Source organism: Sceloporus undulatus, chromosome 4, assembly GCF_019175285.1.
Source record: "Sceloporus undulatus isolate JIND9_A2432 ecotype Alabama chromosome 4, SceUnd_v1.1, whole genome shotgun sequence".
Lineage (NCBI taxonomy): Eukaryota > Metazoa > Chordata > Lepidosauria > Squamata > Phrynosomatidae > Sceloporus > Sceloporus undulatus.
In genome coordinates this window covers 190,040,391-190,056,543 of record NC_056525.1, presented here as the reverse complement: position 1 = coordinate 190,056,543, position 16,153 = coordinate 190,040,391, and the positions used below count along the sequence as shown (strand labels likewise).

General features: G+C 38.1%; 1 protein-coding gene across 1 annotated transcript in view; it reads left to right on the top strand.

Moving 5' to 3' along the window:
• RAB31 (RAB31, member RAS oncogene family) overlaps window positions 1-13,620 on the top strand; it is a 68,475-nt gene extending 54,855 nt beyond the window's left edge. Inside the window, exon 7 of the mRNA XM_042463110.1 lies at window positions 6,714-13,620. Within this exon, the coding sequence (XP_042319044.1) occupies window positions 6,714-6,811 (98 nt within the window). The 3' untranslated portion in view covers window positions 6,812-13,620. The remainder of the gene's footprint in view (window positions 1-6,713) is intronic.
• Window positions 13,621-16,153: the final 2,533 nt, after the last annotated feature.

The window sequence follows — 16,153 nt, the reverse complement described above, 5'->3', positions numbered from 1 at the left end:
GTTGGTTGAGAGGAAGCAATTTGCATGTTAATCTGTGTATTGTTCTGTCGTTGAATGGCAAGGCCTCAGAGTGTCTGTTTAATTAATGGTCTATTGCCTGCTAGGGAAATCCCCCCCTCACCTTGGGTGGTTTTCATTTGCATTTGCTGGGCCTTGATGTTGGTGTTTTTCAGGACTGGTAGCCAAACTTGGTTTACTTTAAGAGTTTCTTCATTCCTGTCAAAGTTATCCAAGTGTTTATGGATTCCAATGGCTTGCATGTGCATTCTGACCTGATAGTTATTGACATGGTCCAGAATTTCAGTGTTTTCAAACAGCATTTTATGCCCAGGATGGTTTATAACGTATTCTACTACTGCTGATTTTTCTGGCTGACCCAGTCTGCAGTGTCTCTTGTATTCCTTGATGCATGTTTGAACACTGAGTTTGGTGGTCCCTATGTAGATTTGTCCACAGCTGCACTGTAAGCGGTAAACTCCTATGGCTGTGAGAGGGTATCTCCTGCCTTCGCTGAGCACAGCATTTGCTGGATTTTCTTGGTCGGTTTGTAGACAATTTGGAGGTTGTATTTCCTCACCGGTTTCCCTATTCTGTCTTTGATTCCTTTGATATATGGTAAAAATAACTTCCCTATGGGTGGTTGCTTGTCTTCACTCCTCTGGATTTTTCTGAGTCTGGCAGCCCTTCTGATGTCTGAGCTGGAGTACCCATTAGCCTGTAGGACTCAGTCTAAGTACTTCAGTTCATCTTCCAGGAAGATCCTTTTTGCCTGGTTTACCAGTGTTTTTATTGTGCTCCTTTTTGTCCAGGGTGATGATTGGAGTTCTTGTGCAGATATCTGTGTGTAGGTTTTCTGTATACTGTGTGGCCCAACTGTTGGTTCGCTTAGTAGATAACCAGGACATCCAAGAACGGCAATGTTCCTTCTGTTACCGAGTTTGGTTTTATATAAATTTTGGGTGCCAAGCGATCAAAAATCATGACCCCTGATTGAGCCCATTTCAAGCTGCCATTACCCTAAAAGCGAGCTGACTACATAGCCAGCCAGTCCTGCTAGGCTTGGTCATAGGAAAAGGTAGATTTAAACCTTAAGAAACCAGTTCTGGGAGTTGCCCTACAAGTTTCACAGGCAACCCAAAGAGAAGAGGACAAAGAAGTTGCCTCTCTCCTATTGAGCAAGTGATTGTCTTAAACAGCTCTGCCATCTAGGTATTTGTCTCCCCTGAAAGGTGTCAGACCTTTCCTTTGTGTATCCATTGTTTAACTTTAGACTTAGACAAAAGATAGCCATCAAGATCTTTGTTCATCAGGAAGCCATAGCCTGAGGATATGTTTCGCAGTATAAATAGTACCGAGATTTCTGCCCTCATTGGGCTTGTTGAGCTGAAGTTCCAAACCTCAAAACCTTGCTTGCTGAGCTGCTGCTCCAGGCTTGAGTTCTCTGAGCCTTGGGCTCCGCTGAAATCACTTGAGCTAAGCCAATGCTCACTGTCTCTCTCAGGCCTCTAAGTTAGCTTTTCCTGGAACTCAGTTCCTAGCCACCACGGTCGCCGCTTGCTTTCCCCATTCCCCGCGGCCCTGTTCACCATCCACCATGTCTCACATCCGTCGCTTTGGAGAAGACTCCTAAGGTAATTATTCAACGGTGCCTCTATCCTTTCTCCTCTACTCCCAAACTCTCCCCCTCCCTTGCTTTAGCATTGAATGTGTGTGTGCGTGTGTGATCCCTTTGTTGTGTGGCTTTAATAAATGTTTTATTTTAATTGCAACTCATTGGCATTGGAGCCTCTGTTTCTTGGGGTTGGACATAGGGACACGATCCACTGCATGCGTTGTTAGGACACGCCTCTCATAAATTTGAGCTAATTAAATTCCCCTAATTCGATCCTTCCTAACATTTCCTTTTCTTTTTCCATTGTGAATTGGATGTTTGGGTGGATGTTGTTCAGATGTTTCAAAAACACAGTCAGTTCTCCATGGCTCCAGATGGTGAAAGTGTTGTCCACATATCAGAAGCATGTTGTAGGCTTTTTGGTTCTGTTTCCAGGGCTTGCTTTTCAAAGTGTTCCATGTAAAGGTTTGCCATCATATCAGAGGGCTTCCCATGGCTACCCCATTTCTCTTCTTATAGAATCCATTGTCCCACTGGAAGTAGCTTATTGTGAGGCAATGTTTGAACTGGGGCTGTGATATCTTCCAGAAAAATTTGTCAGATGCGTACCATGGTGTCCATTATGGGGACTTTGCTGAACAAGAAGACCACATCAAAGCTGATTAGCATGTCTCCAGGTTTGAGTTCGAGGTTGTTGATTTTTTCTGTGAAGTGAGCTGAATTCTTGATGTAGTGGAGGGAGTTTCCCTATATGGGTTTGTAATTGTGTGGCCAGAAACTTGGCCAAGTTATATGTGAGGGATCCAATGGCACTCACTATGGGTCAGAGTGGAATGGAGTCCTTATGGATCTTCGGAAGTCCATAGTCTTGGTGGTAGATAAAATTGGCATATGGTTGGTTGAATGGAGAAGTTTTTGATCAAGGTGCTCATTTTCCTGGTGATTTTGTTGGTCGGGTCTTGTTTCAGTTTTTTGTATATTCCAGTTCCTTGATTTTTCCTCTCATTTCTTCTTTTTCAACTTAGTTAGACACATACAGTGATGTGTAAGCACTGCCAAAAAGTCATGATTCAAGTGCTCCATAATCAAGGTACCTTGAGGAGGCAATAAAACCATATTTGTCAGTTGTTTACAGCATTCCTCTTCCATGGCACTTGTTTGCCCAAACTCAGAGCTGGAAGTCCTTGATGACTAAACATAGGGTTGGTAGTTCTTTTGGAATCAGTTATGCTTTGATACCAACCTCTATACCCAGGTAGACCCAGCATACTCCTCTAACACTGGGGCATTTGGGCTTCATGCATAATAGATTTTGACTCAACAAGAGGGACAACAGGGAGAGTGGGAGGGATAAGGATGGCAAGTGTAGACCTCTAGATTCTTCATGAATTCCAGTATGGCTGCAAAACCCTGTACTACTGTCATCTATCATCTTTATCTCAGTCTCAAATTTGAGAACCAGCTCCAACCTTGATACTGTAGCAAATAGATCCTCCATTACCTCTGATGCTCCAGTCTCAAAGCTGGAGGTTCAGCAATATTTATAGCTTGAAGAGGAAGACGTTCAGCACCAGGATCTCCAATGACAGCTTCTATTTAATGATCATCAGTTCCAAACTGTCCAAGAGGATAATATCTAGTCTGTGGCTTCATATTCCAAAGGTAAGATTCTAGAAGCCTAGTTCCCTCATTAGAGGATAAGTCCATGTTGGATCTCCCAGGCACTGGTCAATGTCAAGTTTTCTGTACTGTTACTGTCAATTTCCAAACAACGATCGATCACTAGTTCCCATCTACTCCTACAGACAGATTTACTGGAAATATTCAGGGACTGACCTACACACTACATACTGTCCACACTAGGCTCAACCCCCTTCATCTGGAATCAGATGCTACCAAGATGGAAGCTATTCCACCACACTGAGACCAGCTACTCATCCACCCCTGGTACCTTTTGCTGATTCAGCTGTGATTATAGAAGATAGGACTAATCCCCCCCATTCCTACCTAATCTCCCCATCACCACACTGCAGAAGTCAGTATTTGTGAATGACACCAACTGCTCAGAGACCCATAGAAATAATGACCAAGGCACAAGCCAGACAGGTGAATAGCTGTCCCTCTCTCCTCACAATCATTATCACCAGATCAAACTGAGAAAATAGGTTTAAGTCTATGAAAGCTCATGCTACCATCTATCTTTTGGTTAGTTTCAAAGGTGCTTCAAGATCCTTTTGCTCACTGATTTTCCAGACTAATATGGCTTTATCTTTGAATTCTGTCTCTTCATTGGTGGGTGAATCAAAACAATCTTTTAGCAGGGCTTCTTTTTCAAATTCTGCTGCTCATCATTGACCTATCTATGAATCTATCCCAACATGAGTGTGGGGGCACATCTGAATACTCTTATAGTCCTCTGTAGATGTCACCGACAGAATAGCATCTTCACATTGATGTACAGCCAGCTCTCCATATCCATGGCTGTTTTTATTCATGGATTCAAGCATCCATGACTTGAAAATATTCCAAAAAGATAAAAATGCCAAATAGCATAGCTTGATTTTGCTATTTTATATAAGGGACAGCATTTCACTATGCCATTGTATTTAATGGGATTGAAGCATTCACTTATCCACAGAGGGTCCTGGAACCAAATCAAGTTTTTAGTTTTTAATTGTTGTTTTATGCATTGATATTGTGTTTTAATATGTTATACTGTTTAATACTGTCTTAAGGGGGAGAGGGATAAAGTGTTTTTAATTGTCATATTTTATATTTTACTGTTGTTAACCGCCCGGATTGGTTTGCCAGGGGCGGTATACAAATTATTATTATTATTATTATTATTATTATTATTATTATTATTATCTCAGTGGATACCAAGGGTCCACTGTACTGTAGCTGCTGGCCATTCTAAAAGCCCTAAATACACTCAAGCAGTCTTAACTCTCCTGCATGGTCCAAATCATCACAGACAGTTGTATTTTACATAAAGAGGTACCTGTTCAAGCACCCTCCTTAGCTAACTATTAAACACTGGGACAGGTGTATTGCCAAATACCGTGGTTTACCTCCTTTTCAATGACTGAGGCCACATTAAGGACCTGCCTTAAGGAAAGATCTCTTTGCCCCACCACACAGTACCCAGCATTGAAAATTTTGCTCCAGGAACCACAGAAACAGCATCATGTTGGACAATGTATTCCTGGACTTACAAATGATCCTTCTACTATATGCCTTTCTACTGTTTCCCTTGATCCCCAGAAACTCATCAAAAATGACACAAAGTAAATTGTATTTTATTAATACCATAGTGACAAAAAAACAAAACATTGGTTTGTCCCTTTCCTCCTACTGTTGAGGAATAACTGTTAATGCCTACCAAATCATCCAGCCAGGATGGAGTTCAGCATCTGGATCTTTGTACCTTGTGGATACAAGCAAAATGATACAAGCAGCAAGGAAACTCTACACACACAACTCTTTACCATGCTAAATGGACTAAGTTCATAGTGTACTTGTTGAACTCTGGAGCTGGCCTTGGTATGATTTTTGACTCATTGGGCAAAAAAAGGCCTTCAAGTGCCATTGATTAGATTATACCTAACAGAAATATCTGTACTTTTCCCCACTGTCAGGATCATCACAGTTCATTCTTCTCATAAAGTCTTTCCTTGAGGCTTTCTGGAACCTACATCCCCCAGTATTATGGCTAGTGCCCTCTTAGGATGGGAACTAGTACTGATGTTGTGATATCTTACAGGCAAACCCTATGAGCCACAAGGCTAGCTGTGTTCTATCTGTTCTATATTGTCAATAAATGTTGTATTCCTTGTGGCAGTCTACTTGAATGGTCAGTGAGTTGTGTGCTGTTTGACATAATGCACTATTTTTGTGGTTATAATCAGAAAATTATAATTAAAGTATAAATATATGAGCTACTAAAATTGACTGCCCTAGGATTATATTGTTAATTATAGCTGTGTACACTCCCCCAAGCCCTCAAAGCATAATTAGACTTTGGAATCTAAAAACTGAGCAATGACATACCATTGACCACAGTATCTCTATTGCCCCAGTCAGCAAAGGAAGGATTTGCACTGAAAGACTAAGGTAAAGTGTGACTGAAAAGAATCTGCTTTGTAAATGGGCACAGTATGTGAGACTGCAAAAGATCTTTGCTTCTTAAGTGGTGCAGAGGTTGCAAAAATCATTGTTTCTTCAGTGGTGTAGAGGTTAAGGTGCATGGCTTCACTTGCATTTCCATGCTGTTTGGCACATGAATTAATTTGTAAGTGCCTTAGCTCTTCTCTTAAATCAAATGCTTTCCTTTTTTGTTCCTACAAAAATGAAATGGCCTTGTATTATTGATCCTGAGCTTTTCTGATGAAATTGCTAAATGTTTATGAGTAACATAAGATGTTTTTGTGAAAAATGGTATTAAATGTATTGTCCGTTGCTGTATAGCTTACAGTTCATGTGTGAGCATGTACTAAAGTAGTTCTTAGTGATAACTATTTAGAAACACCAATTTTCCCAGTGATTCCCTGTGCATGTATAAAGCCTGACATGCAGGAGATCTGAAGAAGGTGTTCTGGATGTGCATTGTAGAAACTATCAAACTAAAAAATATGGAAGATCAATGAATAGGAACTGTAAAGATTTGGTTTGTTTGTTTTAAGATCAGAGCAGTTGTGGGGAGAGAGATTCTGTTTTGTATCAGGTTCATGATGTGAGGAGTGGATTTAACCACTGGCATAACCATAAACCAACATTGTTTCCCCTTTAGCAATCCTCTCCCAATCTGCAATTTATTCCTTAGGACAGTGCCACTAAAAGTGGTGGTCCCTGGACTAGTCCCAGTCTCTGAGCCATTGGCTGCCAATCTGGCACAGATTTCCAGGAAGAAAACAGTTTTAGCCAATGGACACAAATATGGTGCTGGTCCATGGCACATGGAAAAAAACTATTTGCTATTCCACATCAGATAGCCCAAGAAGCACTGCCTTAAGAAATTGTTTTTATGCATATTCTGTATTACATCTAAAGAACATACAAGGCTTTGAATGACAGGTTATGTTTTGTTTTTTTAAAATTTTAGGTCGACAGATTCCACCCTTGGAAACACATGAAAATGGCAACAATGGAACAATCAAACTTGGAAAGCAGACTACACAGATGACTAGGCGATGCTGTTAAAACCTACTTGGTTTGATTTACTTGAAAATAACATGACATAATTTGCTTATTTATTGAGCAACAGACTTCAGAAACAAAGTGACAGGACATCTTGTCTAAAAGCAATAACATCAGTACTATCAGTGGGGACATTAGGAAAAAGATCTTCAAATTAGTTCTTCAAAATTAAAATGGATGATTCACCTTAGCCACAAACTGTTTAAAACCTTGATCAACATTTTAAAGCAATCTTTCTAAACCAATGGCTGTTTTAAATAGACATTTTGTCTTAAAATAATTTGTCATGCAAATGGTACATTTTATACAAAATTCCTTCTTCTTCTGTTTACAACACAGTATTTTATATTGACCTTTATGGAATTACAGTGTATAGTACTTTAATTAAGTGAAGGACGTGTATGATTTTATCTTTTTTTTCTTCTTACTAGATGTGGCTTCAGTGGCTTTGTTTTTAGAACAATAACCTTTTCTTTAAAGAAGCTGTTGATCAGATAGATGTATTCCAGCCCCAAACAGAAAAAAATTCTAGCATCTTTTACAAAGAATAATGAAATTCTGATAATTTTAGTTTGTAGCTTTTATTTCTTCTGTAATGGAAAAGAAGAATCACAGGCATTGAACCTCAGTATTTTAAAATACATTAGGAATATTTACATGAAAGGCAATGAAAATGATATCTTTTCATTTAACATAAAAGTTATAATAATAAAAATGACAACAGATACTGCAGCAGAAGCCAAAAGGGATAAAATGAAAGAATATTTTATTGAATTTCTTTAGTACTTATATTCATTTAAAGCCCATCTGGCAGATATATGATACCATCTGTATCTGTCAGTAGTTGTGTACTTCTCTTCTGCATGGTTTAATGTGATGAACATCTAATGCAATGAATAATATTTATTTACTTGTTCTGCCCACCTCTGTTTGAATGACAGGATTGAAGGACCAGTCAGCTGTATTCAAATGCACTCTTTTTGTAAGGGAGTTATAAACAACTTTAAAAGAATCTGCTGTAGAAATTCTTGCTTGGATTCAGAGATGGATACATATATCTTTGCTTGCCCAGGATATTTTCCTGTTTCTGCCTCTTTCTTTGCTACAGTTGCCTACATTTCTTAAACTAAATCCAGAGGATAAAGTGATCCTTTGGAATGCTGTGTGATGGGGCCCAAGGGGCTAGTCAGGATGAGGAAACTGGGAGAATTCAATGGGAAGTGCCATTCTGCCCATGCCAGACATTGCAAGCCATTGTGCTGGCATTTGATACCAGTGATATATCTGGAGACAAGCAGATGGAAGTATTAAATCACTCTGTTACTTCAGTAAGAACTATTTGTTTCCAAACTGTAAAATAGAGTGGAAAGAACATAAAATAGAGTGAAAAGAACTCAGTACTGGTGTTTGTGAATTGCAGACTAACTCTGTAGTCTTGCAACTATATTTGGTCAAATGGATGAACATAACAAAGTAAATAGTGCTAACATTAGTGTTATTTCTGTGAGATGAAGCCAGTGTATGTAGCAGAATTTATGAACAACTTTGTGGATAATAAGTGTGAGTGATACAACTAAGAGCTAGATCAAAATGTTCCATAATGGGAGTACAAAGCCAGTGCTTTCCAACTTGAAAAATACAGACACACTTAATATTGGTAGCTTTCAGACCTTGCACAGTGCACATAACATGCACTGTGTCAGGTAGTTTGAGAAAGGTTAAATTCATTATTCTTAAAGCAGTTAAAGGCTGACAGACTACTACAAGTGCAGTGATGAAGACTTCATCTTAACAGTTTATAAATGGATGGATTGTAAATGCTACAGAATTTTAAAAATCACAAGCTTTTTAAAAATGGCATAACCACACACTATGTTTAAAAGCATATGATTGGAAGCAACTCAAAAATTTATATACTGTATATACTCATGTATAAATCTAGAAATTGTAGTCAACTCCACTTGCAAACTCTTCCTTGTGAGAATGGGAAGGGAAAGCCAGTTTTGTCACCATCAGAAAGCACATTATGTTGCATGGCGTGCTGCTCCAGGGCACTGTTTGGTTTTTGGCACTGGTTTGGCAGGCCACAGAATAAATGCTATAAACAACTCGTGTATAAGTAGAAGCAACATTGCTTTCTTGATGAATCATAGGAATTATCTTTTCTTTGAATAGATGATATGTCATGTGACCTATGGCTAAAACTATTCCCTTTTGGGAGTTAAAACTGTCAAATAACCATATAAACATCTCCTTTACTGTACCTATTACTATTATTGTTGTGAAGCTGGGATGATCTTTTTATGCCGTGTAAATCTTTTTCTGCTTGGAATAGCTTCAATCATAACTTGGTTTTATTACTGCTAGAAAGATTGGCAAAGAAATCATTGATAAGAAAAATAGCAATTTTTACCAGTGAATAGTATTTCTTTGATGATTTTTTTTAAAAAAATGAATTTATGGGATTGTCTGAGGGCTCATTCTGTACAAATGTTAACTCTAGTGAAGAGTCCCAGCATGAACCTTCAAATGGAGACATACCAAGGCCTACCATCAATGTAGTATAGAATATGCATAGAAAAAGCATGACTGCACAATTACAGCACAGTCCTATGAATGTTTATTTAGAAGTATGTTCTAGTGTCTTCAATGGGGCTTACTTTCAGGAAAGCATGCATAGGTTTGGAACCTTAATGACAAACATTCTGCACATTGGTGGCAGTCCATGATGCCTTCTAGTTTTTATTATACGTACTGTGTGGTAATATGTAGATAATAAGTTTAAATCTGGGTCCAAATAATTATAAAAACAGTATTCATCTGTCATCTTTTAATGTATTACATGCTAGGTTATGTCTATTTTAAACCTGAATAATAAGGTACAGTATTGCTTCGATGAAGAATGAGTATAGTACATATCCAGTTGTATGATATCTGCATTTATAAACTATCTAAAACTTCCCTGAAACTTGTCAGTATGGTGGCAAGAGGGCTATTTAGTTACGCTACATTCACTGAAACTCCATTTTTGCTATAGAGCTAAGGGGGGGAGGGAGTTGTATTTTTCAGTGCTTTGTTCGCTATTATTGTGTATGGATGTATGTTCCTTCCGGTTGCCTGCTGACTAATAGTGACCCAATGAATTTCATAGGGTTTCTTAGGTAAGGAATATTCAGAGGTCGTCTGCCAGTTCCTTTTTCTGAAATGCAACCTACAGCACCTGATATTTGTTGGCGGTCTCCCATCCAAGTACTAACCAGAGCTGACCCTTCTTAGCTTCTAAGATCAGGTGGGATTTAGTGCCTTTAAGGTATTTGGGCCTATTATTATTGAACTCTTGCATGGTGGTCAGACTTTTCAAATCTAACAGAAATCAGTTCTCATGTCATATAATCCTGAGTAGTCTAAACAAGAGACAAGGATTAAGAGAAATGAGGTGGGGCTGCAGGGCTTGTTCTGTTTTGAGACCTGAGAGACAGATACATGAACACCTCTCTAAGCACTAGTCTTATATGCATCATTTTAATGGAATGAATTTGTTCTGGATTCTCCTGTAGGCATGACTGGTGTGCTTCAAATTACAGGAACAGCACTAGAGTGGAGAGAGGAAATCCGGTTTTCTCTCTCTCTCTCTCTCTCTCTCAATCTGGAAGTGGCCAAAACTGGAAGTGGCCAGAAATCCATTCCAGAATTTGAGAACTGGACATTCAAGGGGATTGTAAACCCCTCAAAAAATTCCATGGGGACCCTTCACACTATAGTAGCACTCTGATTATACTTTAATTCCCATGGCAACATCCTTTGGTATTCTGAAGTTTGCACTTTAGGGAGTGGTATTTAGAATTCTTAGCCAGAGTGCTGCCATGACAGTTAAAGAGGAATTATGACATAATTGTGTAGTGTGAAAGTTGCATGACTTTAAAATCCAATTAAGATGGATTTAATACATCTAAATCAATGCAGAACAGAAACCCACATTCTCAGTTTTATTTAGCTTATATTTCTATTCTCAGGCAATAACTTCCCTTCAAGCATTTTCAAAGTTGAAACTAGGTTAAATCCAATATGATATTATGTGGTAGCACTGGAACCTTCTTCCGCTCTCATCTGCCACAAACCTACTGCAGAGGGCTTCTCATTTAGCACACGGAGGCTGGGGCAGAAATGGAGTTTCTTAATTCCATAAGCAAATGCAGCTTTCCCCAGCAGTGCTAGATACTACTATCTTCTAATATTTGTTTTATAGTATTACTTCCCAAAAGAAAGGTTATTTGTTCCATTCTCCTCAGTGGGTTGACATTCACTTCATGTGACACGGCCTTTCTGTTACTGACACATGCAAGCATATTTCTTCTACCTTATACTTAGAATCATAGATTGTGTTTGTATTTTGGTTGTTGTAGAGGTTCACATTCCCTTCCTCTCTAAAAACTAAAGGTCCCTATCAGCACTCACTGTGTGTTGCTACTATAGCTGCCCCCAATGGCTATTCCATTTCTGATGGAAACTGGGGGGATTGGAGAAGCATTTGGCTATGTTTCCACAGCCACACAAAACCAAGTGCATTATCTGGTGAGACTGGTGGATCTTGGTAGAAGATGTCCCCAGTTTGTTTCAGCCCATGGGGACATAGATAGATGCTTCTTCCATTGCACCCTCATCTCTCTGGCTGTCATAAAATGGCTATAGGGGAGCTACTACAAGGAGACAGTGAGTCCTGGGGCTGATGAGAGGGAAGCTGTAGTTGAATTCTGGAACTCTTACACCACTCATGACCATGTATGATCTCACTCTGTTAGTGTTACTTAAATTATCTCCCCTTCTTTGGTTTAATGTGTGTCATAACTATGACTGTTACAGCAGGTTTTAGTTTAACTGAAGCTCCCATTCTCAGGCTAGCATGAGTGATCACAGCAGAACAGTTATTCTCTGGTTGCAAGCTGTTGAATCTACTGTCTTCCTCACTTGAATTTGAAGAAAGTAGTTCTAAGTTGTGGTGCTTCCTTCAACTACTTGTGGTTCCTAGTCATTGGGAAGAACAATATGGCCTGTAGAACAACAGGACTAAACAGTCAATTGAAAGTAACTTGGCTCTGTGTCTGAGTAGTTATGTTGATGTCATGATGATATTGCCACAAATAGTGGGAAGATATATGCCACTGAATTGGTTTGTAGAGCCCGGTGGATATAAGCTAACTGTATATATTAAGCAGGCCAGCCTTGCCTAATCTGGTTCCCATCAAATGTGTTGGATTACAACTCATATCACGCCTAGACCATTGGCTGAATGGGTATGTGATGGAAGATACAGTACAACACATTTGAAGGGTACCAGTTTGTACAAGGTTGATGTAGTCTACAACAAGTTATACTACTTGTTAAAAGGGATTATGGTTCTGTGGGTTCCTGGCTATGGCTGCCTGCTCCTGCTCAGTGTTAGTTCAAAATCTCCAGCATCAGGGGCACTTTTTGCTATTCAGGTGATGAGTTGGGATTTGACTTTGTTCTTTGGCTGGGTCAGAGAACATTAGAAAATATTTGCATCAATAGGTAACATTATCTGCTCTGTTTTGGCCAACTGGAATAAGGTCGAGCAAGCCTAAAATGCAATCTGGAAATCCTGTATACAGCATTGATTACAACTTAACATTGTTATTCTTCTTTTGCAATATTTTTCCTTGGAATCTCACTTTAAATAGAACATGTATTTGATGTATTTGTAAGCTCAGTTGCTGTTGACTTGTCTGCTTCATATACACTCAGACTCACAAATATAGAGATAGTTCTGACTAAATAGCCTGAGTACATTCATAGATTAAACACTCATATTAACATGTCCCTATGAAATAAATATAGAGTGACTGCAGCATATTGTCAGTGTTATCTGCGATGTATGTATTCAGAAAATTTGCACAGACAACAAATTCCCAAGTAATGATAACAAGTGGAGATATTAATTCAATTTTTCATAAATCTACTTGTGACTAGAATGCTCTAGGCTGTAATATATCTGCAAGCTAACCCTAGTTTGTGTGCACTAAAGATGTAATCAAAAACATTTATTAAGGAATATCCTATTGATGTCAGTAATGCTACATTCCTCTTTGAAATTATTTGGAATAAATAATTGTTTCAGTCATTAATCAACATACAGTTTCACGTACTGTGCAATGATAGATAAAATGGTGATTAATAGTGGGGGTTGTATGGAAAGAGCAAAATAGTCTCCACTCACAGACTCTTGTAGAAAAATAGTGAACATTAATATGACCTCTATGATCCATGTTCCTCCAAATTTACTCCAGATGATGACTGAACATGCCTGCCATCCTTCATGCCAGCAGAAAATATCTCTTTGCCACAGTGGTGAAGGACATAAGCACACATCACTTCCTTTTTCAATCAGTACAAAGAGTCATGTGACAGAACAACTTCCCAATTTGCAGTTTCCTACTGTTTGATTATGACAAAAATCACAAAGGGCTGTGTTTTTCAAGCAGTGGTAGAGTTTCAATGCACAGAGACCTTGCTTTCTTTGTAGACATATCACGTATATATTTCTCATTACATGATAATTGTTTTAACCCTAAATCATTGTAATGCTTTTGCTCTGTACTATCAGTTTGCCTTATTTCTACAAGGGCTTTGAATGGGCTGGACCCATTGATACTTATGTATGGGATGTTATAATCTGTTAATATTGTTTGGTTTATGTTATAGTTTGTATGATCACAAATGAAATTTCTGCCTAACTTTTTATTCTTTTTATTTAATCTATAATGTGTAATAATAATAAATATCCTTAAATTTTGTGACTCTTGGCCTTCATTATATAACAAAAAATAAAAGTAATAGAATAACAGAACAGTAAGCACTTGTACTTGCTGGGATACTCTATGAATTGCTATTTAAAATCCTATGCAGATGTCTGGTTGCACAAAAGAGATGCATATGTGTAGGCTGCCTAGAAAATATTTATATAGTGTGTAGAATTTATTATTTAATCACTAGTTTAAACAATTTCCATTTGCTATGGAAATATTTTTATTACCGTTCCTTCACTTTTAAAATAAAACATACAAAAATGGCAGCATACACAAATGTTATTTGTGAAATATGAGCCTGCTATTTTGTGCATATTTGTCGAGAGCAATCTCCATTATGCCAGAATAGATTAGAAAGCTGGATCAAAACTAGCCTCCCATGGAAGGGAGTTTGAGAGGGTGGAAACAACCACTGAGAAGGCTCTCTATCTCTTCTGATATCGCCAAGTGAGCCTGTGATGGTGATGGGACTGAGCAAAAGTCATCCTCTGTAGATCTTAGGCCTTTTGGAGGTTGGTATGGGGAGATAAATGGTCTTTCAGATAGTCTTTCTACATAGATATAGATGGAGATGACCATGGCGATCCTAGTGCAGCCCCATGTTCTATATAGGATTTGCAATATAGGGGATGCAACTACAACATCCCAGCCAGGCAGCTGCCTGGCCTCTGCCTTAAAAACCTCTTGATAACAGAAGTAGCTTGCATCTGTCTTAAAAACAGGCAGATATATGAACATAAGTCCCCAAACTGGCCAAAGTAATTGCAAAATATTTTGGTGAAGTAGAATGGGTGTATATCTCGGGTTTGGTGCAAAAGCAGCAGGCAATCGTTCATTAAACGGCTAGTCATTGTGTTATGGTGGCTACATTGACAAAGAAGGTAGTATAAATAATCTGCATATTACTTCTTTAAACAAAAACATTTTTCCTTTTTAGTTTTAAGCTTTTTATAGTTTAGTGTTTGTGTGTCTGTGCAAACTGATATTTAATACTTTAAAAAAGTATTCAGACAAACTGAATTTTTGTCCAGTAGTATAACTTTTAAAGAGCTCTGTAATTTCTCAGTGATAGCATACATGGAATGCTCAACAGTCGGAAAAGCTGTTCTATTCCTAAAGATTGTTTAAGGCGAGATAACAAATATTACAAAATGGACATAAAATCTGAAGGAAGGAAGGAAGGAAGGAAGGAAGAGGTCAAGACATCACGCACTGTATCAGTTTCAAGCTGCAATCTAGCAAGTTCTCATTAGTATTATCCACACTGTGGCCCTATGAATAATTGAATAGAAGACAGAGATTCCATCTATAAAAGTATACAAGCTGTCTGAAATAGAATAAATATTTTATAAATCACCTCGGATAAAAATGCAAGAATTGTATTTCATGGTATATACCATAGTAGCAGCTGCATGCAACTATGGGTTGCTATTGTGTGCCTTCAAGTCATTTCCAATTTATGGTGATCCTAAGGCAAGCCTATCACAAGGTTTTCTGGGGCTGAGAGTGTGTGACTGAGAACTGAACCCTTATCTCCAGAGTCTTAGTCCAATGTTCAGACCATTACAACACCATGCAATTACAAGATTTTAAAAATTAAGGGACATTAAATTAAACATACAGTACTAATAAAAATAATCATATACTGTATATACTTGACTATAAGTTAACTTTTATATAAGTCTAGGACAGGTTTTAGGAATTGTGGATTTTGATATGACCCACAGATAAGTCAAGGATAAAACTTAGGGGCATGTAACAAAGGATGTAAATGACAAAGCAAAGGAAAACGATGTCAAAGAAGTTACAAAACTCCAGCAGGCATATCTGTTTGCACTTATACTAAAGGCTGGATGGACGAGAGTAAGGAGGGATCAGTGCTTCCAGGACAGATTACACTCTTGCCTTTCCTCAAGGGATGGGTCCTTTTAAAATTATTATTATTATGCTTTATTTCTATAGCGCTGTAGATTTACACAGCACCATACATACAAAAAATAAAATAGCTAAAGTAAACCTGCCCATGGCGTACAATCTAAGAAGTAATAGCATAATACATATAAATAATACATAACAATACAGGAAAGGGTTCAATAAAGTAAAGCAGGCAACAAATTAAAAATGTCAAAAAACAAATAATAGTCATGCAGAGTACAGTACTGGCATTGAGCCGTGGATAAATTGACTCAGGTTTTTTAGGTCAATTTTTTGACTAAAATGACTGGACTTATACACACACTATATACATGTACTTATGTACTGACATATACACATGGATGCGTGTATGCGTCAAACCAGGTTTTATTTGAGAAATGTTTAATTAGCATTTCTAGACTTATATACTGTATGTGTATATACAGTAATCTCCTGTTGCTATATTACAGATTAATAATTACAAAACCGTTTCACAAAAAAGTTAACACAAATAATTGTCATAGAATCACAGAGTTGGAAGAGACCCCAAGGGCCATCCAGTCCAGCCCCATTCTGCCATGCAGGAAATCCAAATCAAAGCATCCCC